The sequence below is a fragment of the Haemaphysalis longicornis genome, unplaced genomic scaffold (genome assembly GCF_048455015.1).
Source record: "Haemaphysalis longicornis isolate Haplotype H1 unplaced genomic scaffold, Haemaphysalis longicornis Haplotype H1 scaffold_7, whole genome shotgun sequence".
In the NCBI taxonomy this organism is placed as follows: Eukaryota; Metazoa; Arthropoda; class Arachnida; order Ixodida; family Ixodidae; genus Haemaphysalis; species Haemaphysalis longicornis.
The window spans coordinates 163,863,938-163,891,407 of record NW_027526422.1 but is presented as its reverse complement, the minus strand read 5'-3'; the positions used below and the strand labels follow the sequence as shown (position 1 = coordinate 163,891,407).

The 27,470-nt window shown below is 46.8% G+C and overlaps 1 protein-coding gene across 1 annotated transcript in view; it reads right to left on the bottom strand.

Moving 5' to 3' along the window:
• LOC144145418 (luciferin 4-monooxygenase-like) overlaps window positions 1–27,470 on the bottom strand; it is a 72,267-nt gene that overhangs the window by 23,853 nt on the left and 20,944 nt on the right. Inside the window, exons 4-7 of the mRNA XM_077677030.1 lie at window positions 11,467–11,573; window positions 8,308–8,519; window positions 6,261–6,429; window positions 295–466 (exon numbers count right to left, since the gene is read on the bottom strand). Coding sequence (XP_077533156.1) covers window positions 295–466; window positions 6,261–6,429; window positions 8,308–8,519; window positions 11,467–11,573 — 660 coding nt within the window. The remainder of the gene's footprint in view (window positions 1–294; window positions 467–6,260; window positions 6,430–8,307; window positions 8,520–11,466; window positions 11,574–27,470) is intronic.

Here is a 27,470-nt window from a genome sequence, read left to right as displayed (position 1 = left end):
TACATAAAATCTTTCTGCGGAAATAAAAATTCAAACTTTTGTTATTATTATGTATATTCCCACACTATGAACACAATTACCCGCTGGGGTATGCGCGAACTAACGCGAAAGTTGGCAGGGCCATCTGTAGGCCGAATGACCCTCTTTGAACGAAAAGGTCCTAATGCTGTTGCCTCCTTAGTCGGTGCGCTGCTTGCCCATAAACAGAGCTGCTGATCCTGCAAGACTGTCTCTCTGTCACCAAAATATTGTGTGAAGCAAGCACTCGTATTCATAAATTTTAATGTCACTTACTATGAAGAATGGTGGTGTACTTGAACTTAGCAGCAAGGCGCTGAAGAATGACACCAGCCGTTGAGCTGCCAGCACTGAGGATAGCACGAAATCTTCTCAGATCAATTTCCGATAGCAAGGGATTCTCCAGAAAGGGGCCTACGTAGGTGGGATATACCGCACAAATGATATCCTGTAAAACGAACACGCCCAGCATCACCTTACAACCACATAGTTAAGGCAGTATTGAGGGAAGAGGACCACCTTGACATCACCACAGTCGACGCCAAGCGACACTTGCAGACGTACTTCAGGACCAAGCCAAGCTTCCTCACCATGCTGGATGCCAGGTTCGTCTCCATTATCAGTTCAACTTTATTGTTCTGAGCACCCCTAATGAAAACCGAGCCCAACGCTTCCTGGAGCTCCCTGCACTAAACTGGAAAGGCCTTGTGTCCATACTTGCTAACCACATCTCCCCACCAAGCGCCACAGCAGTCAGCACTCTATTCAGAGTGGCCCCCGAGGAACACGCCGACACCATCCTCCAAAGTATCATACAATACAATCCCTCGTTAAGGATCATCGGCGCCCAAAGACTTCATGGCTCCATGATAGTGCAGATCCTATTTGAAGGTGCCAAAGTGCCGTAACCGATCCGCAACCAAGAGATGCTGCCCGTTTAGAGGAAGCAAGAGGCCTGCTACGGTGGTCGGCGGCCTGGACACCGCAAGGATGTCTGCCCGCACCCAACCACCACCGACCGCTGCACCACCTGCGGCTCCAAATCACCACAACCCAACCATCCCTGCACCCCATCCTGCATCTTATGCAGGGCGGCCCTCCTCACCGGAGTTGGTGGTTGTCGCAATTGATTCTTGCCTTGGTGGAAGACTAGCACACCTGCCATGACTCGACAGCACCTAAATGCCCTTTTGCCCCATGGACATTCACTGATGTCGACCACTCTACCTGACCACCACCTGCACCACACTTCCGCCACAACATAAGCTGATGTCACCCATGTCGGCCCTCCTTCCTAGAGCAAATTGGCTGAAGGACTTCCCCGACGACCACACGTCTGAGCCCCCAGCTGAGCCCCCAGAGCATCCCAGTGACCTAACCCTCCCCTCTCACAAACTGGCACACCTCACCCAGCACCACCTATGATCACGAAATTTGTGAAATGAAAGTCCTGCAGTAAACAGTCATTCACCTCCAACAAGAAAACGCCCACATAGTGCAAGAAAACCAAATGCAGCGCCAACGTCTTACCAACTCCCCCGGAATCCCCTCCACCCCCACCGCAGCGCCCTCACCTACTCAGTCATCCACTCCTAATCACACCAAACCGCACCCCCCCCCCGTGAAACGCGAAGCGGTAAGCGATACTCAGCCAGCCTCTACGGACGCCCCCTTACTCCACATTAACTCCGCGCTGAATGTCACGATATGTTCGCGTCGCTTCAGGGCCAATTGACGGCACTAGAACTGTCCACACACAAAAATTAGATTCGGAAATGCTAGAATGGATGCGCTCGAACACTCAGAACCCACTGCCCTCCACAAACCTAACTCCTGCGGACGCCCCCATACCTACAGATGCCGACAGTGACCTCTAAAGACGTTATAGCCTGACAATGGAAATGCCGCAGCTTCAAGCTGAAGCGGGCATCACTTCCAGCTTTCATCACCACTGTCTCACACGCCTACAGTTATTGCACTTCCGGAGCCTGGCCCCCAAGTGTTAAACTGTTCCATTACAAAGCTTACTGACACTCTGATATTCTTCTGCTGGCAACTCCATTACACCGTAATTACAGTGTAGAGAAACGCAGCCCGACTTTCGACCTTACAGAAATATTCATGACCGTCATACCCAAACGTATAGGACACACAACTTAACATACTTAAGATTTACAGCTCTCCCCGTAACACGAAACACACATTCCATGACATCTTCGAATCGGCTCCCCAGCACGCAGGCCACCAACCCCTCCTGATTATCGGTGATTTTAGTGCCCCGCATATTGCGTGGGGCAACTCCCACACAACTCGTAAAGGGCGCCTGCTGTGGAAGGCGATCCAACAACTCCATCTCATGACTCACAACGACCGCGACCACGCTACGTGCATAGAAAACAGTATAAAGCCCAACACAGTCCCCGATATCACTTGCTCACTTCGTCTCGGTCCTGACACTTGGCACCCCCTTCCACATAACTTGGGAAGCGACCACTTCATCACCGAGTTGCACAGCACGATACACATCTCTTCACACGAGCACGCACAGCACACGCATATAATGGACTGGGATGCATTTCTCTTATACAGTCAACATATCGCTCCACCTGACCATGACAAAGACACTGACCTCGAGCAGTTGGTCGAACCTGTTGCAAGCTAAACAACACGAGAAACTCGTAGACCCGAAAATGCCCTCCGCCTACGTGGCCTCCACAATAATGCATTAATGGGACGCTTACAGAAGCCTCGAGCGACGGTGGCGCAAACGCAAGCACCGCCGAGCCCTGCGCCGCCGACTGGAACTCCTCCGCACTGAAATTACACGACACGCAAAATACTATACGCGGGCCAACTGACACCAACTCTGTGACAAAATGCGGGTACCCTCAACAGGCGCTACACCTGGGCTCTCTCAAGACACCTGCTTGACCCTCCCAAATCGAAATCCATCCAGTCCTTACGTATCACACAGCTTCTCCACAAGCAGGATGGCACCAAACAAGATATCATTACTCGCCTTAAAGCCCTATACATAGGGACCTCTAATTACTCCGAGCCACTCATTACACGCTACGCCGGAGCTCCCTACTTCACCCTGGATGCTGAAATTTCTCACGAGAAAATCATACAGGCCATCCTTTTCCTGCGCCGCCAAACCGCCGCAGGCGCGTACGCCATCACTAACGAGCTTCTTCGACATCTTGACGATACTTGAATTGATCTTATCACCACTTTGTTTACTACCACTGGGAGCACGGCACTCTTCCAGCTCGTGGAAACACGCAAATATGTCTCTACTTCCGAAAACCAGCAAAGCTCTTGTACTTGAACATCTCCGCCCTATTTCGCTCACTCCCTGCGTAGGCAAATTCTTAGAGCATGTTGTCAAACCCGCCTTACTGCCTACCTTGAAGAGAACCAGCTACTCCTAACCACTATGACTGGTTTTCGTCCTGGCGTTCCGACCCTGGATGCTATCCTCCAGATTCACGCTGACTTCCTCGCCCAGCCACCTAAATCCGCAACGCCGCCATCCTCGCACTTGATCTACATAAAGTTTTCGATTATGTCTCCCACCACGCCATCCTCGACTCCGTCAGCCGCCACACTCTTGGCAGTCACATACACCCCTACATAACAAACTTCCGTTCTAACCGCACCGCTACACTGCGCCTTCGCTCACTCCTCTCCACAACTTTCGCTATGCCCCCTCGCGGTACGCCCCCGGGTGCCGTCCTTTCCCCGCCCCTCTTTAACCGAGCTATGACGCCTCTCGCTCGCACTCATGAACACACTCCCAACTTCCGATGTGTGATCTATGCTGACGACATCGCACTATGTGTTCCCAGCGGTAGTGGTGCCATGATCGAAAAGACCCTCAATCAAGGAGCCTGTATCGTACCCAAGAATTACTATATTACCTCCCCGACAATTCCGGCCCCCCTCCTTCAAGGTGCAGCTATATCCATACAGCTCTCGCTCGATGGCACCATTATTCCCAATTTCACACCAGTCCGCATCCTTAGCTTTATCCTGCACTCAACTCGCCGCAGCACGCACACCATCGCACAGCTTCACACGTACACAACGCATATCATTGGCCTCAGTAATTGTATCACGACAGGTAAAAATGGCCTCTTGAATCTGAGTGCCTTCCCCTCCTTTATAGCTTCATCATATTTCGCTTCTGATACCTCATACCGTACGCCACCCTCATCCTCACTCAGCACCTGTCCTTGGACGCTCTTAAAGACGCAGCTATCGTGCAGCGCTTCTTTGGTTACATGCGCCCCTACCGAACCACTTCTAGCCCTAGGTCTGCGCAACACGGTGACGGAGCCAGTCAAAGCGCACCGCACTGCCCAAATCGCTCGCCTATCCCAAACGCCCACCGGCCGCTGCATTCTTGAAGGAGCGCATCTCAACCCACGCATTCTACTCGATCCGATGGCTACCATCCCTCTCTTAATCCGCTTCAGCATCCACATTAAACCCCTTCCTCGCAATATGAATATCACCTTCCACTTTGGTCGCCGTTTAGCCCGTGCCCGGGACCATCTCAAATGCTACCCGCTGTCCCGCAACGTCCTATATGTAGCCGCGGCTGAGTATCCGAGCAGGCCCTCTCTTGCCATTGGGGTCACAGGAGCACATGGCGCCTACCCGCAAGCTTCAGCTACGGTGCTCACCTCGCCTTCAGTCACCGCGGAGGACGTGGCAATTGTCCTCGCTCTTACCCAAACACCCACCCCTCCGTAATAATAACCGATTTGGAACCCGCAATTTCAAATTACCTCAGGGGCACCATTTCATCAATGGTCTTCCGAATTCTTCGCACTCGACCCCCTTCCGAACCCGTGACGCTGCTGTAAACCCTGGCCCACACCGGCATAGGTGGTAATGAGGCTACGCACCACCAATACCGAGCTTTGACACACCGGGCAGGCGATTCTCTTACTCCTAAACACGGCGTTACCGAGATGACCCATTCGGTAGTGCTCACATACCGGGACATCACCCAATATTACCGCCTCCTTCGCAAACAACTTCACCCTTCCCACCCCTCCCTCAGAGCTGAGGCTGCCACCATGTGGCGCCTTCTGCAGACACATTCGTTTCCTCACCGCACTCGATTAGTGCATACGTACCCTCACCTCTTTTCCTCTCCCAACTGTCCCTTGTGTGAGCACCAGACACGGCCCCAACCAGCCTCCCCAGCCACTGAATACCTTACTGTATACTCTTCCCTTTCTTTTGAAACCGCGGTTGTCCAGTTTTCCGCATTGTCTGAACTTGCAGCTCATGCGGCATACGTCGACCCGTCATGGTGCAACCTTGAACGCTGCTTTGGTAACACGACCCCTTTCTCTCTCTCGCTCCTCCCCCCTTTTCTTTTTTTGTTGTTGTTGTAACATAGGCGTAGCCCGACTGTATGCACACTCTCCTTTTCCGAAACATTTTCCGCTCCTTCTCACAGTTTTCTGCAAACCTATATAAGAAATGTGTTCCAAATGTTTGCGACAGCAAAATATGTCTCTTTACTCTGATGAAGGCAAGTCCCGTTGCCGCTACGTCAGTGAACCTTGTTTGTTATTGTTCTTGCTGTGTATCCGACTCTTTACTTATACTTTATATTTATATATATATCTATATATATATATATATATATATATATATATATATATCTACGGACAAAAAAATGAAGTCCCCAATGGTCCAGAAGAAATATCAAAAAGTAGAGTCCGATGAAGACTGGACCTCCAGTCGAAACGTTAGTAAACATGTTTGTTTTTGTTTTTTTGAGACGTGCGTCGGACACTACTTTATATATATATATATATATATATATATATATATATATATATATATATATATATAAATATATATGTAGAGATAGATGGCTAGATAGATAGGCATTGGCAATTAACAGTAGGTGTATTGCTAAAACGGATAGAGAAGAACCCCATCCTAAACGTCACGGCTGGTTCCACAAATAGTTACTAAGGCTATCCAAAAGTTTTGTTTTTGCATTTGAGTTACATCGCAGTCGTCCCCTTATTAAGTATGCGGGGTTGACATAGCTCAACGTACCCGAAATAATAACCGGTTTTTACTAACTTTTGCAGAATATTTTTGGAGGGATCCCTGACACCATAGACAGAAAAAAAACGCAAAGAGACGCCTAAGTTAGTGTGTGCCCAGATATACATATCACCCATAATGTGTGCTATGACTCGTACCTTGTGTCCAAATGCAGCTGTCAGTGCAACGCCGAGATCAAATGGCGCAAGTACGACTGCCTTCGCACCCAGCGACAGCATCAGGCAGAGGGTCCAGAACCCACCAATGTGCATAAATGGCGTGTAGGCGAGAAGTGTCTTGCTCTCAGTCACTGCGCTGTTGCCGTGCCTGCATCAAAAACGTTTGAGACGAGTGCAGCGGAAAAGCTCCGGTGAGGGAACTAAAGTATCTCGAACGCGTAGAGACATAACGCTCCATCACAGGAAAAGAACACACGCATTATGTTTGACAGAAATCTTTGTGTTTACTTCATTTTAAGGCTTTTAAATGGGGCGCAACTTAAATAAAGCGCCGGAACTTGAACACTTAGCGAACGTGGTGCTGATATATTGTGCCGGCCCCAGCGGAATGTCATCTCACTCTATATTAGGGGGATGAACCTGTTTAAAATACTGACTTTCACGCTGCCCAAACAAAAGCCAGTTTCATTAGCCTGCTGCTTATGTTTTCGGAATAATTGTAACTTTTCGAGCTCGACAATGCCACCTGATTAGCTGAACTTACAATTTTGCCATGCGATTTCTCTTCCACTTTGCCATTTCTTTTCGAATTACGCTTTTGCATTTACTGTTCATTAATAATCCGGCGTTCACGGAGTTTCTTTGCCCTCAAGAGAAACATTGTAGCTACATACGCTTCTATTCCGAAAATGAAATCGGAAGAAAGAAGTCCTTGAGTTATTCAGTGTAGCAAATCGCGGTTTATTTTTAATAATAAGTGCACAAAAAACCAGAGTCCCTGTATGCAAAAATTAACATTTTAAGTGCAAACACTACTTTTCTGCACGAAGAATCGCTAATTAGCAATGTGGGATCAAAAAGGTTGCCAAAAAAGTGATCTCCTAATAAAACTCAAATGACATACGACAAAAAGCGAGGGCGTAAATAAAATACAGTCGCCGAATTCTCCCCGTTACCATTGTTTTCTGCTCAGCAGGTGTGCCTTTGCCCTAGAAAATTTCGTGTAAACAAGGAATGAGAAACCTCCTTTCTTAGTCTGACTTTTTTCCAAGGTCACATCCTAAATTAGATTAAAAAGCAATGTACGGCGTGCTTTCTTGTAATTTTTGTTTCCTTCACTGAAAGCTTCATTTGCTCTAGCTTAACCGAAAAGGTCCATCCCAGCGCAAAGCTCAGAGCACCCGATAAGCTTATAATGTTTCACACACAAAGCGCACTTGGTAGAAACAGTGGGCGAACTAAGAAATGGGAATCATAAGCGCTCCGCTGCAACTCCCCTGCATTTATGAATAAAAGGCATTCTGAACACTTTTGACGAATTAATTTAAACTTGGAAATTCAATAAAGCGTGTGAGCATCGCTTTTTACAATTGTTTAAAAATAAAATTTTGAAAAATACCCGTTTACTTCTCTATTATACCTGAAGGATCGGTAATTTGGGTTCAACAAAAGAAAAGTGTGTCAGGCTAATATTTTCGTATGGCTCACGGTCATGTGGAGGACAGGCAAGTGCCTTATAACACAATCATTTTCTCTATTGGTGTGGATGAAAAAGTAGCGTTAGGAAAATAACTTTAAAGGTGTTCTAGGTTACTGTCCTGGTATGCTGGATAAGCACGCATTTGATTTGACTGGAATAAATGTAATGCTTAGTGTACCCTGACAGAGATGGTACTTGTGCCCGCCCTTTCGTGCTTCATTTTTGGCCGGTTTGATCATTTCGTAGACTGGTTTACGTTATTATAGAGTTTCAGATTCTTCCAAACAAAACTATGGTAAGCTTGCTGTACTACGTTCGGTGAATTCTCTTCTTTCGCCAGGTTTTTGTATGACTGTTTTGTTGCCCAACTTTTAGAGGGGCATTTATCACTGAGCAAAATGGCCTCTGTATGCCACGTACCTTGCCAGGCACAAGGTAAACGTTTTTTATAGTCACAGCGGAATGAACTACCTTTGAAGGCTGACATTTGGCATAACCTAATTACCGGTTGCACTGTACTGGGTGTCTTGTTGTTCTGTTACTTACGAAAAGCATACAAGCGACGAGATGAAGTTCTTGTGCGACAGCTGCACTCCCTTGGGTTCGCCTGTCGAACCACTGGTGTAGAAAATAGCCAGCAGTCTATTCTCGTTGCTGCCCACACAATCGGGAACGTCTGGATATGGTGACGGTCGAGCAATGCGCTTGAGAGTTGAAAAAGTCACCATTGCTTCGCACTCGCCGAAGGAGACCAGACACTGCAGGATGCACATCTATTATGTCCTATAACTGCGGTGTACAACTTACCCTATACAGGTGAAATGAAAATACGCCAATTCGTACGAAGGAGAGTATTTAGGACATGTGCAGCTTTCCCGCTCATGGCAGTCCTTTCAAGAGCGATTACTCTGTAGGTATTTAGCGTAACTTAAAGTTCTTTTGCGCTGCTAATATTGGGGGTGAAATCGGAATCCCTTCAAACTGAAGGAGCTAGTGCTTGCAGGAATAATGAACAGTGCTCTAGGAAGGCAGGAGATGAAACTGTGGGCACGTCATTATTTGGAAGGGCAGATATCAATGTTGGACCCAGAGGACCTAATGTCTGTGCGGGCAATGATTCTGTGAAATGATATTGTCTGTGAACCTTCACCATCAGCAACCTAACAACGTGTGGGTTTGAGCTATTTGGTTTGTTATAGCCATTACCTTTAGGTGCGGAAAAAATATAAAAGAACGACCAGAACAAGGACAGTGGCCAGTCTTTGTCCTTCGCGTTCTTTACCTTATTTTTTCCTTTTGAAAGCGCTTGCCATTAGCAGGACCCCTGATCCAACATCCAGCAAACGAATATCAGAATACAAAGAGCAATTTCATATTCACAAACTGAAACCTCGCAACCCCATTGTAGAACAGCGTAAAAGAGGTGGGTGCTCGTAGCAAAACGAACGATCAGTGCGTCTTGGCTTGTCCCTGTCTTTTTGGTACCCTCTTTTGCAATGGAACCATACCGCCAAGCTCGGCTTTCGTTGGTTCCTCAAGTTCGCGACAGAGTAACAGAGTGGTGAAATATTGGCAGCTGGCGCAATGCAGTCAAGCAGCAGATAACCGGACGGAACCAAAGAATAGGCAAAACCATGGCATTATTTATTTAAAAACAGGGGTATGTGACCCCTCAGTTGTACACGACGTTAACAATCATAAATACTTCATGGGTGAAATGTTCTTTGTATACCAGGATCTGCTTACCGCATAATATAACGCACCACATTGACAACCCTAACTTTGGTAATAGCTGTAGATCGGATTAGGAAAACTCGTCTTTTTGTCGACAATTCTATTCATATCTATAATACACGCGAGGTCTACTACCTTCAGGACATGAAGCATTCGCTTGGTATCTTTGAGCCTAACGTCTCTATCTACGGCACGAAAACGAACCCATTTTATTGTATATTACGTACATATTACCTGGCAGAAAGAAGGGCGACCCGTTACAAGGTAACAGTTAGAGCGGACATTAAACAGTGCGTTACCATTGCGTCAAAGTGTAGAAGGTTACCTACTTGTGTGACGAAATGCCTCTAAATCCATGCCTCGTATTGCTTTACACCCTGAGATAGATTATTCCTTTAGAATTTCGTGTATACGAACATTCCGACAACTGTTTACCGTTTAAGTCTCAGTGGCGCATTTTGTTGAAGCCAGGATGCGCTTTTTCAACACAACGTAACCACTGAAGTACACAGCACTATATTTCACAAGGAGCCTCTACCACCATGGGAGTGTAAGAATATTATAACCATGCTATGTTTATGCTATATATATAAATAATATAATAATGATTACGATATTACAATTCTCATGAACTAGTAATCTCCGTTTAGGTCATTCGAAAGGATGCACTTGTTGACTTCATTCATCTCACGTGAAAGGTTCGCACAGCTTGTTCGTTCGCTGCACAGGAAAGCAGCGTTCATCCTTTATAATTTTTTTCTTGTCTGATGCAGCTACGGGGACTCTATTGGAAATAACACTCCGAATTTGCTGCATCCTTGAAACAGTTGTGCACAGTCGCATAACCACATAGTGTGTTCTCTGTCAATCATCTAGTTGCATGCTTTTTCCTAAATGTTGTACAGGAAGGGATATAATAAGCCTGATAGGGGAAAACGTTGTCAAGTGTGTGCGGAGAAAAACAATGCAGTAGGGTTCTATCGAGAATAGGTAAAATGAGAATGAGTTCTATCTTGATTTACGAAGGGAGCGGGGTAAACACGCTCTGGTTTTAAGCAGTAGAGGTGCTGCACATTGCGTAGCGAAGCGCATTTTTCATGATTGACAATCCAGCGCGCGAAAACACGGCACAAAAAAGAACGAGAGTTAGACAGGACAGCGCTGCACTCACAACTGATTTATTTTGAAGAAAACATTGGTCATATATACAGATCAGTCTCCCACGTGGCGGTAAATTATTGCACCCGATAACCACAAAAAAAAAAAACGCGGAAAATTATCGAGGCCTTTCAAATCAGACGAGCTGCTGACCGTTGTATAAGTGTGCCCTCAATAGTGCTGCATGACCGGGAATACGCGTATCTGAGTGACGCCTTTGCATGACCAAGTAAACCAAAGACTACCCATGTGCAAACCGATTAATGATTGCGTTTTTTTTTGTTATCGGGTGCAATATTTTACCGCCACGTGGGAGACTGATCTGTATATTTGACCAATGTTTTCTTCAAAATAAATCAGTTGTGAGTGCAGCGCTGTCCTGTCTAACTCTCGTTCTTTTTTGTGCCGTGTTTTCGCGCGCTGGATTGTCAATCATAAACATTCACCAACTCGCCCAAATCACAGTCCTCTTGAAGCGCATTTTTGTTTGCGCCCTTAGTTTACGGCTCAAGGTTTTATTGCCCTTTGCTTCAATTTATATCTTACAGTTCAATAGTCATTTATGGTACAATGGTGAACCCGTGCGTTCCTTTGCTGCTAAAATAAAAACTCTCGCTTAGATCTTTAGCTAGTTCGCTCGGCTTGCCGTCACGTTACGGAGCACAGAACAATAGTGTTTCCAATACGTAGTTCTCGATGTGCGAAATACCCGTTTAATAGATATGTACCCCGCCAATTAGCACAATTGCCCGGAAATTGGAATTTTCATCTTCATTGCTTTCTCTTATACAATGTTGGGCGTGTTTTTCTCACCTTTACACAAGTCAGTTTCGCGCAGGCTTTCTTCGCTTTTTCCGCATTTTTCAAATCACAAAAGACGACACTCGGTTGCGACTGTTGAAGCAGCTGGCGTACTTCTCCTGATTGTAACAGAGTTCAAGATGAAAAAAAAATGGGTGAAACTCTATTGGCTTAATAATAATTTTGCATGACTTCTTTTTACTTTAGAATCCTAAGGCTATCTGGGAACGCGGTTGAGTCGTGGAGATGACCGCGAGAATTAGTTTTAATTGACCACAAAGGGCAAAAAACGCCACACAGAACCCCGCTACCTCATCATTACAATATTGTTGTATTTAAGCAGCTTTGTAACTTTGAGAGCCTGATGGCAGTTGGGTTGACGTAAATGTCGCCCAATACCGCCAGTATACATCTTTTACAGCAATAATATATGTTAATGGAAGAACAGTTTTATAAAGTCCAGCTTGGTATATTAGGAATGCATTCTAGCTGAATTATCAACGAGCCATCGCCCTTGATTTGTCGTATAGCTAGCTACCTTTGGTTGCGGTAAATATAAAGCTTGTTTTAGCGATATGATAAATGCGTCTTGGCACGTGCGTTTAGTTCAAGAGACGGTTACCATTGTGACGTGCTATTCATGGTAAAAAGTTTGTGTGAGCAATTGTGACGCTTGTACCCTGCACTTCGTGGGCTGTGGCTGTACGCATTCTTGTTCTCATAAACTCTGTCTATACATGAAGTGTTCTTTTTAGGAAAAATGTCGATGCGTAGTTAAAGTGCTACAGATACAGATATATTTGGAGGTCTTAGCCATACTGCACCGCCATGCTACTGAAAGTTCTAAATTGGCATACCAATAAAACCTTACCAAATGTGATAGCACCATAGCATGCAAAACTGAAAAACCTGGGAAACGAACAAGTGTTTTTGTGGTATGCGCTTGGCCTGAGCTCCAACGGAGAGTCAGAACATTGGGCGACAAATAAAATCATTAGTACTCAACACATTTTATTTCGCAATTCTACTCACGCGTACTAACACATATATTTACCGAAGAGAGCTCACATTGAATACGTGCTCACTCAAACTCAATTCACTGCGGCTGACTTTGTGCTCGTGCTTCAATTGTGGTCAATCTTATTTAGGCGATATTTGCTCATCTTTCCTCATTGTCAGTATGCATCCATATGCACTCTGCTCACACGCACTCAATTGCAATCTTACTTCATCTCTACTCACCTGTATTGAACCGACCTATATCTACACTCTCGTAATTGCGCTTTGTACAAACTTGTATCCGTATTTATTCTGTATTCACTTGTACTTGTGCCCCATCTACACGTACTTCATTTCGTATTGAATCTGTACTGAATATTACTCACTTTCTGTGTATTCATGTCTGCTCTTGCACACTCTGCACTCCCTCTACTACGCTGACATTTCGACACGTGTGATTATACTCCAAAAGATTTCAACTCGTTTACACTGACGGTAATTCAATTGTATTTCAGTGTAGTGCCCAGTACGTGGCTTGCCTTGAGTAAAGAACATGTGGACTTGAGAGTTCTTGTAATGCGAATAATCACCAAAGGCAACTTAGTGTTGAACGTTTCCGCTGCTTTTTAAATGCCGTTTTAAACATGAATAATTTCGGCGTAACAACTTCTCCTCTGGGTAACCGAGCAACTGGACGTAACACGCAGGAAGGCATTGGTTTTGTGAAAACTATAAAATGCCAAACCTTATGTTTCGTGTCAAGAGTACACATCTTACGTTTTCTTCTAACTAGTGCTTCATTTCACAGCGCTGGGACCGGCCTCGCCGAAAAAGTGTTGCTAAACTTTTGCCACCGTTCCCTAGTTTTGTCAGGACCTTAACTCCCTACAACAATTCTGTAGTCATGTGATATCATTTGACTGCGGATAATGTTATGAGCGATTATACGTGAGTGCAAATTGGGAACAAAAACAGAAAGCGCCCATGCCACTCGACACTGCAGCCGGTTATACCTGCGTGCTGTGCACATAGTCTATTAATTCTTGCATTTGGAATGTGACGGGGATTCGTTTTCATAATTTTTAAGAATCATTCCGCTTATCAATTACTGCAGTGACGACAAATATATTAGGCGAAGAAAGCAGGCGGCGACACCTAATAGGCGCAATGTGCTTGCAAAGCGCGCGCCCGCGTTGGTATCCGGTCCGGTCACTTTGGCTGATTGATACAAGATGAGGTATTGGCGTTCTCAACTTCTTACTGAGTATAGCTATTAAACGGACCTTAATGCGGAGCTAGTGTCTCAGCTTTGGGTTAATTTGAAGTGACGTGTGCCAGTTAAGAGGCTTTCTTATTGACCCGTTCTTGCTCAGGTTTTACGTTCACACATGGGATGTTGCGTAGAGACGCTCCGGCACAAATGCACCACTTGCGCTTTGGCGCCAGGTTTTACAGCGCTGCTCAGAAGTCACCCGACTGTGCCTTTTTCTAGAAGGCCTTCTCCCAATTCATTTCCTTCTCCTTTCTCTCCGTAGAGCTCTACCAGCCATGCGAGCAGCGTCCGACTATAAAAAGTGAATGCAATGGGTGACATGCCATGGCTGCCACACAGATCACCACACATGGCTCTACAAGGCGCTACTTAACAGAGCGTGAGAGAAAGAAAACAGGGGCTTATCGGGTGCCGTAAGGTGTATTTTTCACCGCAAAACGTTTTACCTCCACCTTCTCTATTTATGCCGCGCGAGCGTTCTCTAGGGTGTGCACCAGCTGAGCAATTGCCGTGTACAGTCAGGGAAAAATGAACAGCGAACACAAAGATATGTACCAGAATAGGCAAAACAAGACAATACTGCTTGTGGACATCAAACAACGGCCATATAGAGCTTCATTTGGAATGAATCATTTTCCAACCTTCGTTCCTGCCATAAAGCGGCGGGAGAATTAGACTTGCGCAGAAAAAAATTGTCTATTTGGGTATTCTGGTTCATATTTTCCTGATCGAATTTCATTTGACCATGACTGTACCCTAATTGTTGTATGCAGAGAGGGTACAATCAGAAGGCTTTATAAATAAAAGCACGTACAGCGCAAGGCGTTACATCGGACCACTTTAAGAGGGGATGGATAGTGAACGTGGGTGTCCAAATACGTATCCAGCTAACTTCGGTGGTTTTTGAGCTATCGACTTGAATATTTGAAGGATATGTATAATAGATGTCTACTAACCACGCGCAAAATTTTATTACAAATACTTGATATCTCTTAAAATAGAAATTGCGAGTTTTGACATTTTTTTCACAGCTTAAGAAACATTTACAGAAATGTTTTAGAGCCACAGGGCTGAAACATTCTATATGTGTGATAATTGCCTCAGGCTTTTTTATGAACGAAAATAATAATAGTGAGCATAAAAATTTATTTTAAAAAATATATATGGATAGCACAAACACAGATTTTTATGATTTATGAGAGAGAAAGCTATGAATAAAAAAGTAAATTTGGTGAGAATGTGCTCATTGTGGATCGGAATGACTATTCAGCATTGATAAACAACTCACACAAAATCGTTTGGACAACTCGAATTGTTGACCAGAAAATGTTCATTTTCTCAGCAAAATTGGTATTTTGAGTAATCGCACTCGAACGTTGTCTTTTCATTTTTTTCAAATTTTCGCTTTGCAACAGGATTGTAAAAAGGCTAGGCTATGCTAGCAGCACAGTGGATTTCAGGCTTAAACGATCGCTGTAATATGTCGAAAAGGAAAACAATTACATGTGGAAACAGAATATTGGGCGACCGACATGGCGTAAACAAACGTTTCACAATGCATGCGCAAGGCTATTTAAAGTAACGCACTGACATTGCGGCTTAGAGTGAACTACACAATCATTCAACTAACTACGCGCTATATTTGTAAGTATTTCTAAAAATAGACGTTTTCACATGTTTTTAAAGAAAGACAACGATGTTAACACCACTGTGCATCACACGAAACTTACAGTGACAAGGCGGGATCACTTGGGCATGTTTGGGGCCATCTTGAAATGACTTCTGGTGCGCATGTCAGGACGCCACTTCATCGAAACGTTGTCGAGAAGTGTTAGAAGATTTGGGGACTATGAAAACAAAATTCAATTTTGGTCGGTTTTGCTATCCATCCCCCCTTAAACTGGTCAGACGCGAGCTGTGAACGTCGACGCTGGTACAACGGCGGTCGTGAGAGCGGCAGGACACATCCGAAAGAGGGAACGGAGAAGCACCGACAAGCAGTCCACTCTGCCGTTACGTGGCGGCCGGAGCGAGCAACGGCACAACGCGTAGGAACAAAGGTTCAAGCCATTCAAATCCTTCATGGAGATCGCAAAGTTTCTAGTCTCAAAGGCAAGATTAGCAAGCCCTTCAACTGTGTGAGCAAGAAGCAAGGAGTCTTCTCCCGTCAGGTTGACATTCAGGTTGTGTTTTCCAGAACCCATGCAACCTGTTGTCAAACTCATTGTTCCGCAAATGTGTGCTACCCTATTACAACCGAAAAAGTTTCTCTCGGAATCAACCTTTTTGCAAATATGTCAGAGTTTTAATTTTTCGCGTAACCCGGCCCATCAAGAAAAAGAAGCACGATACTTTCGCAGCAGTACATGAAATCCTGTTGCCTTTTTCTCTTGCTTTCGCGCGTGCACTTACGGAGCAGCTGGTTTATACGATGGATAGCCAGAACACAACGGTAAGTGGGTGCCTTTCGCTAGTGTACGTTTTCTGCTTACTTCAATGGCCTGCACACGCCGGACAGGCCTGACAGCACGGCCACGTTTCAGCCGTTTTGTTCGCCGCTGGGCAAAGCCCGCTACGCAATCATACCACCTGTAGCGTGAAATTGCGGATACTTTTCGCTCTAAGCGAAATAACGCAATCACCCTCACCTGTTTCCTCAAAATTGTAGCTGTCTTGTATGTCGTACAAAATTGAAATGCTGACTAGATGTCTCTGCATCCGAGCTGTATATGTGTCGTTTTGACTAATATAGTGTTCCTACATCTGAGTCACGTCAACGAAAAATCGTATGCGCTGGCTTCAAAGACACGCGCAGGCTCAAATAGTAGTGCAACGCGCTCTGTTGTTTTACAATTATTGTAGACGTCTTAAAAAGTAAAGTGAAAAACTATAGCTGCTATGACAACTTCATAGTTACGCCAAGTTTTAGTCACTTCGCATATTTAGTTGATGAGAGTGAAGTAGTAAATCTAGAGAATTTCCATCTGCTGTCAACACATGGCTGCATGCAGATGGACTATGGTTACAAAAAACTCTGTCTTGTTAGCTTACCAGCCCGCACACGGCCGAGGGCCTTGGTTTCTCTGGCTATCCAGTCGGCCCGGTCAAGAGGCATTCTGAACTACGGACGCTTCAGCACCACCCTTTTCCCTTTTCGTTTCGTTCCAATAAATGTTCACTGCTACCACTACTACTCTTGTTTTATCGAAACTATCGCAAAACTACATTACAAAACTTCCCCCTAAGACGCCTCTATCCACACGCCGAGCGCTATTTGTTAACAATAGACATTTTGAAGAATATTTGTCAACATTACAGGATTCGGACCTGCTCTGAACACACAGCTGTCTACGGAGAGGTATTGTGACAGGGTTATGGTGGCTGTTTAATCAAAACTCCCAAAGAGAGAAAGAGAGATAGATAGAGATAAAAGTTTATTTGTCATCTTTGCTTAGCGTAGTTATCCGAGAGCGAGGTTCCGGATGGGCGCTTCTTCAGACGGTGGCCAGAAGGTCATGACCCCTGGCAGCGTCTTCCCCGAGCTGGACGACCGCAACTTGAACTTCAGGAATGCAGCTGAGCAGCGCGGCCCGTGCTGCTCGGAATTACTGGTGCGGAATCCGGGGTTGGCGGGCTGGCGTTTGAGGCGGAAGGCGCAAACCATGCTGGTGAGTAAAGCAGCTGACAGTCCACACCATTTGCAGGTGTCCTGGTACCTTTCTGGGTACTGCCGATGGCATAGCTCGGGGGGGAGAGGGAATGTCTGCAGCCTACGCCACGCTACCGATTGTCCTTCTTGTGAGGGATCTGTGAGCTGCCAAAAGTTTAAGACCACTCATCCCATAGAGCTGTGTAGTTTCCTGATATGTCCACAGCATATTGCTTCCCTCCGTGTCAGACGGCACCTCTTCGGACTGGGGGTCAGCCTGGTTGCAGAATCCTCGGGCTGCCTCGTGGTCCATCTCGTCCGCCGGGAGGAACCAGTGCGCTGGTGTCCAAACGAGACGAACTTCTCTTGCTGCTGTCTCAGACCGGGTCCGTAGTATATGCGCCACTTCCGTAGAACCCCCCCCCCCCCTCTTGCGTAGTTCCGCAGGGCGGTATTAGAATCTTATATGACTATGCTGTACCCGTGATGGCGAGTGCGATGGACACTTCTTCTCCCGCATCTAGACGGGACGTGTTGACCGAACACGAGAATACCGCATTACCATGGTGGTCAACCAGCTCTGTCATTACCGCGCTTTGGCCAGGGTAGCTCGCAGTGTCTAGGTAGCAGACCTCTGGGGTATAGTGGTACTGCTCGTGCAGTGCCAAAGCCCTTGCTTGTCTGCGCCCCTGGTGATACGATGGATGCATGTTGCGTAGGATCGGGGACACACTGATGTGCTCCCATAGTTCCCGCTGTAGGGTGGTCTTGTGTTCGTGTTGATGGGTGTAAGAAATGCGCAAGGATTTTAGGATGTTTCTCCCGGTGATGGTAGATAGTATTCAATGAGCTGGTCCAGTGTGTTATGAATGACCATCTCTAGCAGCCGGTCCGTAGCGGCGCTGATAGGGATGCCAACGCTGCCTTAGTGGCTTTTCGAGTAATTCGATTACTTTTTTCTGTTTCTGCTCTCCTAAGCTTGACATTGGGGCCGACGTACGTAATTTCACTGATGCTGAAGGTCTGCAGAAGGCGGAGGTGGTTGGGCTCCTTGAGGCCATACTGTTTGCGATCATGGTTATTAAGGTGGTAATCTGGGCAGCTGCATTGTGCAATGCTTGAATGGTTCATGTGTTGGTGCCTTTCTCGTGGATCCGCAGACCCAGAATGCGAATGCAGTCAGTCTTGGGGATGGCGTTTCCTTTGTGGAACACTTGAATGTCTTGAGCAGATGATGGTCACCTACGTGGTCTTGTGGGGTTGTACAGAAGGATTTCTGATTTCTGGGGGGAACCGACCAAATCACTATCGTGTACGTATGTTAGTACATAAGCGGCTGCTTGCAGGCGTTTCTTTATCTCGGCATCATTACAACTTACTGTCAACACCGTAATGTCATCGGCCTACAAGCTATGGCGAATGTTAGGGATCTGGTCGAGCAAAGGATTCAGCCCAAGCTTGGACGAATTGAAAAGGAAGGCGGAGAGCACGGAGCCTTGTGGTGTCCCCCTGCTGCTGAGGCTTGTGGAGTCCGCTTTGAGACCCTGGATGTTGAGTTGAGTGGTACGTTGCGAAACGAAGTCCGCAATTTAGGGATATGTCGTGGCCTCAACGTTGAGGTCGTTGAGATCATTAGCATGGCCGCATGGCTCACGCAATCAAACGCCTTCGTAAGCTCCAGGCCCATAATGACCCACGCGTCGAGAGGGGGTGCGTCAGGGTTGTCGAATATCTCATACTGCAGCTTCAGCATCACATCCTGGGTAGATGAGCCGAGCCGTAGTCTTAAGTTGGTGTGAGGAAACAACTGTCGTTCTTCTATGTGCTGGAGCAGTCGACTGAGAATTACAGGCTCAAGTAGCCTGTCAAGGCATGATGTTAGGGAGATGGGACTGAGATTTCCAACTTGAGCTCTTTGCCCGCCGTCGGGATGATGGTGACCGAGGCATGTTTCCAAGCCGAAGGGAGCTTACCTCTATCCAACATCCTGTTCATGTGGTCGGTGAGCGTGGCAATGGATGAGTCGTCGTGGTTTGCGATGACCTAATTAGGGATGCCATCGGAACCAGGCGCGGATCGTGTATTGAGCTACCTGATGCCACATACACCTCAGCTTTACTAATAGGGCTGCTGAGCGCTGAGTTTGCCTTCCCCGTGTAGGGTCGTGGAAGTTCTTCAGAACACTGGGGCATGCGCAGATGCTCTAGTTTTTCCAGCAGTGTTTGCGAATAAGGTTTTTGGGAATGCAGCACGGTTAGCATATCGTTGCGTTGAACGATGCACTTTCCTTCGGGATTTAGCAGGCTGCAGATTGTGTGCCACTTGCGTGGTGTGCTCAGTTGTCTCTCCATGAGATCACACACGGCATTTCAGTGCTAAGTGCTTAAACATGCAGCATGCTTTTCTACATCCTTGTTTAGTCGAGCAAGCCTTCGCCGCCGGATGTGGTTGTGTCTGTTTCTCTGAAGGCGGTTCTGTATGCTTTCCTTCGCCTCCAACACACGAACCATGCCCGAGCCCACTTTCTCGAGATTTGCTTCTTCAGGAACGGTTTTAGTGGCCATGTCGATGTGCTCAAACAAGATTTTGACCCACTCCTCTACATCTTCAATATTAGGAGGTCTTGCGTTTGTTTAGATTTCCCTGAGGAGGTTCCAGTCAATCACTGTGTGTTTGCGCCCCACTGATTTGGTAAGCCCTGCCACGAGGAGTGCTTTCACGATATAATAATCGCTGCCTATGTCGAAAGCGTGTTTCTCTATTGTGCGGTGTTGAAGTTCTTTACTATACTCAGATCCGGCGTGGTATTCCGCTGGACGCTGTTGCACTGTCTGGTTTTGTGCGCCGGATTCGTTCATAGGCTGAGATTGAGCTGTTGCGGGGTATCAAATACATGCTGATCTTTTTTGTGGGTCTCCGGTATCCCCCAAGCTGTGTGGGGCGCATTAAAATCCCCAAAGGTAACCAAATAATGGCCATGGAATACTTGGTGAGACATCTGGAGCAGGGACCCGACATTACTGTATAGTCTTGGGGCCCTGTATACAATGAGGGCGTAAAACGTTTGCTTCGTCTTGGCGGTAGCGCGCAGGATTTAAAAAAAACAAAGTCCGGCCCCTGGCACTCCAGCGATATTTCCTTTGCTCGAATATTTCGATGCACAGGGGTAGTGATCCATCTTGGCGAGGGTACACCGGTGTCTGTCCAAACGTAGTGGTAACACGTGAATACCGAGAGTTTAGCTGGGACCTCTGTCTTTTGTAATGCTATGATATCTGGTGTAGTCTGGTGATTTGGCCGTATGTGGTTCATATGCTGTTATAGGATTCCCAGTTTGGACCTGTATCCTCTGCAGTTCCACTGCAAGGTGCAGTAAGAGTGGCTATCGTTGCTTGCCTGTTCTTGTGAATTTTGATCATAGGCTGGTTGAAAGGCAGTCAATTGTACGGCATCGGCATAGGAAGGTGCACCGTGTCCCTTTGGGAAACGAGAGGGGCGGATAGGTCCGACTTGCGGAGGTGGTGTTGGCGACGATGTACACGCCCAAGGGAGTGGAGGTACCTTAAATTCGGGAACGGTGACCCTGAGGTCATGAGTCTCCCCGATATTCGCCAACGCAGTGCTTTGAGAATTCACTGTGCACTCAAGCTCCTCAAATCCCTGCCTGAAGCACTGACTCAGTCGTTCCATTTGATAGTTTTCCTGCGGTGGGTGATCAACCGCGTCCTCATTCTGCCTTTTGCTACGCGGATGGTGTTGGTCAAAAGGGTGTGAGGCTGGTGTTCGGGCTGACGAGGTTGCCGGGGTACAGCTACGTTTGATCTGCGCGAGCTCGGCTTTGAGTTGTCTACTATCGGCTAGAACATGGTCCAGTATAACCGTAATGCTCCGTTAATCTTCCTGTTATCTTTTTTTGCACACATGTGGATACCTTGTGTTTGTGCCCCTGCTCTAGTAGTTTGTGCCCCTGCCCATGCTTCTGGCGTAGAGGGCTGTGGTGTTCCGGAATACACAACACTTCTTGGTATGTCTTCGGGTGAGTCATAAGGGAGAATGTTGTAGATGACCCCAATACCGAATCTCCTAGAGGAGTCACGTAGGCTTGGGTCGCGTAAGTTGTTTCGCCGATCTAGACTTCGTCAATGCGAGTGTATCTCACCGCTCTTTCTAGAGGCGCTGTGCTCAAAGCCCCAATGTTTTGAGTGTGGTTAGCTCGGAAAATGTCCGTCGAGGCCAGTTCGTGGTCTAGGCCGGCAGCCCATAACATGATGTTTCTCTGGGTAGCTTCGCTGATGCGCGCAACATTGAGGTCGTCCGGCCGCCGAATCACGACTTTGATGCCGTCTTTGGGTAGGCGTCGGCATCGCGGACGTTGAGTAGGGCAATTCTGGTGCTCCGCCTTTTCCTCGTGGGTTTTTTACGTAGCAGAGTGTGCGCTTCTTTGATCGGCGGACCGCGGCCATGGTTGCACCCGTAACATTGGAACCAGCCAGTGGTGTCTTTACATTCTTTTTGTGAGATGGATTCACCAGTCACCATGGGTACCAGCATTAGAGCTGCTCCGATTACTTTCTGCGACGTGGAAGCATCGCCTGGCATGCTGGCCACCACTGCCGATGTGGCTTCCGTGCCACCATGGTCCCGTGGAGCTGCTGGCGCACGTGCTTGCTCCAGCATGCCGGAGCTGGCAGCGGCACCGCCTCGCTTAGGCTCAGCGAAGCGGGGGGATGAAACCCACCTTGTACGGCCTGTAACAAGGTTTGATGCGGTCCAGATACTTGTTTGTGGTCTCACCGAGTTCCTTGCCACGTTGAGACAATGATTCTGTGGTTGGCGAGGTCGGGTTGAGGAGGTATTCGTCGCTAAGACATGCAAAATTTGGAGCTAGTTTTTATTTTACGCTGAGTTTCATCTACGTTTTGTTATTACGCGATTCACAGTGAAGTAATCATTTTTCAGCTCCTGTCTGCGCTCATTACAATGGCTTTTTCTCCAGGAGGACCCACAGATACACATTTGTGCGCACAAATATTATTCACGTACTTTCAGGTTTCATCCTGCTAATGACTTAGAAGTGCACTTAATTGCAAATTACAAACAAGTATGTTTTGTTTCGCGCCCTCCTGAGGCTGTGTACAGCTTTGTTGGGCTTCCTTATTCACATAGGGGAAGGACAATGAAGGTTAACAGCACAGCTCTTTAGGATGTTTGTTGCACCGTCCATGAACAGAAAAAAAAATATCGAGAAAATACCGAGCTCACGTGGGCGTGCATCGTCCGTCCTTGCGCCTGGACTTGCACCACGCGGGGGGCTCGCAAAAATACAAAACGAATATCAAGTGAAGAAAACACAGAGCGCACGTGAGCATTCGACTCGTGACGAGCGCTCGGCGTCGTCCATGCTTGCGCGTTGGCTCGCGCACGTTGGCAGTTCGCCGAAACAAAAAAAAAATACAAGACACACGTAAGGGTGCGCCTCGTCACGATCGCCCGGCACCATCCAACTATACATTCGAGAACAATCAGGCTAGTGTTGGTGGCGTAATTTGTTGCGTGCTCTTTTCTTCGCCAGGTCACGCGCGTTCGCGCTAAAGTCGGAAGCACAAACAAGGTCCCGGTACACACACCGAGTTTGCAAAGTCGGTTGTCGCCAATTTAGCACGTGCTAACGCGGCCGACTTGGTGAGGGATGTGAAAGCCAGCGAACAAATCCATCCGGGCATGATAATCATAGAGACCTTTCAGCTGCAAGTTCGGAAATGCATGTTCCGTGCAACAGCTGCATCTCCGAAGAAATGAGAGGCACTGCCAGTTTCCTTGTTTCTCCAGCCGTACACCACTAGTGGAAGATGTGCCAACTTTTTTTAGGGAGGGAGGGAAAGGCAACAAATCTTAATACTGGTCAATCAGATTTTGTGTTGGAATGGCACCAGTCATGCTTTTCTTAGCGACTGAGTACTCAACGTGCCAATTTAACTATATATACACGCTGGTATGTCGACAAATGACGATGTGACCCATACATAAATTAGTGGAAGTAGAAAAGTTGCAGATGACATTTAGGTTTAGGTCCTAAGATGTACCACGCGATAGCCACATTTCGACGTTGATGTAGCGTGCTCGAACGAGCTGCGCCATTTGCTTTGTATGCTTTCCCATACCTTCATTGAAGAGAGAAAACTAGCTGAGACAGCTCTTATTCGGCGTGGCGCACGAAAGACAGAGGCCATCTGTAGCCGGCGTGAAAGGTTTGGGCTGCGAAGTGTTCATATAAAGGGTGTCAGTATCAGTGTTTTTAGTTTTTTCTCTAGCGTTCTGGCTGACGTGAACTTCGTGTTTTCTGCATAAAAGGGACAGGGACAGAGAAAAGACTTCTATTGAGTAAGATATGGCGACAGGTCAAGAAAATGGCCCAACCTAATGCTAGGGAGCTGATGGGTGGAACCCGAAGTGGCGGACCCCAGCTGCAGCTGCTTTTTGGACAAGCTCACGCTGATATCCTGGTGATGAGGTGGTCAGGACTGCCTTCCATGTTTTAACTGAAGTGAAGTATGTATTGTTTGAGTTGTTTTTTCTTGATAATATCTTTAAATATAGCCAGGTTTTATGGCGTAGGTTGGAGTTTTTCACATATTTAGCGGTTTCATGGCAACGTCGGGCATTTCCTTACAACAATGTTCGATCAACCAGTCTTGCGTATATATGAGTTAGATTCTATCCTGCGGGGAAATTGCAAAGTTTCGCGCTAAAATCCCCATTTCGCGGGGGCGACGGAGCATTTCCTTGGAGTAGGATAAACCGAGGTTCTGCATTAATTGGAGGGACTGGAGTGTAGTACTCCCGGCTTTAGGGTGTGTGGTATGCCAGCTCGGGTGATGATTGGTCGGCTCTTGTGTAACCTTCCGGACCGTCATGTACGGCTATCAGTGTGAGGTGAACTGTGTGAGGTCAGTGTGATGTCAATTTAGATTGAAGACTCTTTCTCAAGCGTTTAGGTATCCTGTCTGCAGGCAAGTATTATGGCGTTTTCATTGTGAGTAGTCATGCTTAGGCTGATATTAGCAAGTTGCAATAGGAAGATCACCAACCGTTTCGGTGATGGCAACAATTTAGGTGTTTAGAGGCTTGCTTATATGCTGACTTAACGATGGTATTTATTTCGTTTTTTTCTGTCCCAGGACATGTTTCGAAAGGACAGCTGTACGATATCCGTCTTGTAATGAGTGACTGCGTAAATCTTGTATTTTTTCTTGTCGTTGATGCTCTTTCATTGATTAGGTGTGTGACAATGCGGGCAAAAGGGGTAAAATATTTTTTCTCACCGATTGTGCAGAACGTAATTTGGACCCCCGCCCACTGCAGCCTTGTAGGGAACGTGTCTGCGCACGACGCCGCTGGAGGCTTTACCGACAGAGCGGATGGCACTTCCGGAGCGGAACTCGTCCCCATGTCAGGCAGGGACAATCTCTTGTCGTGCAGGGACATCACCGGTGGTTATCGGTTAGGCCAGGCCCGCTTCGCACCCACGCACCCATCCCTCAGTAAGCGGCATTCGGTGGTCTGGCGAATCCTACAGACCCACTCGTATCCAAACTTACTTGTGTATAGCTATTGCTACCCAGGGCGCTGCTCCCCTGAGTGTGATAGATGTCAGGAACAAGTACACCTAGCGCACATGTTATGGCAATGTCCGCAGCCGATCACAAATGGCCAGAAAACCATTAACAGAGAGCAGTGGGAGACCGCACTGCTCAGCTCCATCCCAGAAGATCAACTCTGGGCCATCCATCTGGCTGAGGACGCTGCCAGAGCCGAAGGGCTCATGGCCGAAGACCAAGCAACACAGCTGGAAAACTGAATAAAGTTTACTCTCTCTCTCTCTCTCTCACTGATTGGAAGATCGCTTCTGCCGCTCCTCTGTAGAGGCATGACGCGGGTTTTATTGTGACCACACTCGTGGGAGACATCTGGATGAATTTTAAAAAAGATATTTGAATTTTCCGCGTGGCGTAATCCACTGTTGTCTATACAGGGCTTAAACAAGTGACAGGGCAGTAAAAGGTAAAAAAAATGTATAAATTGAATAACGACAGGCCGTATCCCGGGTTTCATTTATTATTAGGACATAATTTACTTAACTTTCAAAGTTACTGTAGGCCTTCGTGTGTGTTTGAGAGGGTGCCGTTAATCACATTTTTCAGTTCCGTGAAACAATGTTGCGTGCGGCATTAGATGCGGTGGCAGCGGCGCTTTGCGAGAGTGGCGCAGATTCAGCGAGCAACTGTACCCCGTATATTCCGGGGGATGGCACTACTGACGGGACATGGAACACATTTTATTGCGCAAACGCGTCGCCTGTGCAGTAAAATCCCACATCTTTTCTTTCGTCTCCGCTGCAGTATTGTTTTCCTCCTTTCACATTCCAGGTGCCGCTCGGCCCTACTCGAGGTTCGGGCGAGCCCTCGTGTCTGGCTGCAGCAGAAGTGTTTGTTGGTTGGAATCGATGACTTACTTTCGGGGACCCTTGATGAGCGCGACTGGTAGCGGGCGACTGACAGACACCGGAAAATAAAAAAAAATAGCCTAATACAACCCGAGCTTTCCTGTAATATCACAAACACTAGCAGAACTCACATGCGAGTACCTATTGCTAGGTCATCGATAACTTTCACACATGCTTGAATCATTTGAAAACAGGCAATTGTTCTCCATGATGAAGTTCTTTACACGCAAGAACAATGCCCCACCTGCTTTGATAATGTTTTCAACACATTTGATAAATAACTTCTTGCTGCTTTATGCGCGGTGATTGAAAATCTTGCGCACTGATTACGAACTCTCAAGGAGTTATCGCGCCGTTTGGTCCTCGTGTCTACGCAGCACTGCAGTTCCGACAAATGTTAATGTAATACAATGTGTGGGTACTGAACCGCATGTTGGAATAATGTGGCTTGCTGAAACCAATCACTCTTCGCTACGGTAATAGTGCCTTTACTACCCTTACTTGGCGGTCGTCAACATATCGCAAAAGAGCAACGTATCGGTTAAAACAGTAAGAAATTAAACTTGATGGCGGGGGGCTGACATTCGCGGAGACGTTATATTCACGAAAATTGAGTGACAATCATCAGGGTTGGGACATTATCGCTCTCCTGGATTTGTGTGATTGGTACATGGTGCTACGCCGAAGACACTATAAAATTTCCCTGATTTTGATGGAGTGAAAGCGTAACTGATTCGGCACCGACTACTATAATTACGCCCGAAGTGGATGTTACCAATGGTTCTTGACAGAATATTTCCCTTTCAACAGAAAGGTAGAAGTAAACGATTTGCCGTTACTTGCTGAAGAACGTTGAGAGAAGCGCGAAATCGTTCTCCCAACAAAATTTCTTCCAACGTACATCACAACCTTCGTTAAAACTGCGTCCATCCTTCGCCGAAAGTGCGTCCAATCGATCGTCAAACGTTCAAACTCCCAAACCGCAAATGAAGCACGAACACATCCGACGATTTTTCGAGCACACAGTAAACCTATTTACTAATGATCTAAATCTACACCGATACGTGGTTTGTGAGATAAAGGTATATTATTGCATTCTCTTTCATCTGGAGTCGTTCTTTTTTGGCGATTATCAGGTAACCGCTTTCACACAATTGAATCCCGGGACGTGTTTCCAGTAATCTTATCAGAGCATTGTGGTCGACCAACCGGTTTATGGCGAAATGTATTACCTTTTTTGACAGGACGCCACCGGGCCCTCTAACAAACCTTTCGCTTTATTAAATATATTAGTAGAAACTAGTCATGTGTATATTTCCCATCTCGCCAGCCTGCATTTCGTTTGGCAGTTTCCTTATTCATCGTTTACTTCAATATTTTGAATGGCATATATCACACGTTTGACCTTTTACGCTTGAAGTCACAGGTCAAACGTACGCCGCAGTTCATCGCCATCTGGCTATAACAGAGCTGCGCGAGTGCGTGCTTCCGCTCTGATGAATCGCGGCTACGTTTCACGTCTGACGTCAACACGGGCGCATCGCTCTCTGGCGCTTTGCAGCTTTCGATCTGCAGGAGTGAAGCACGCAACC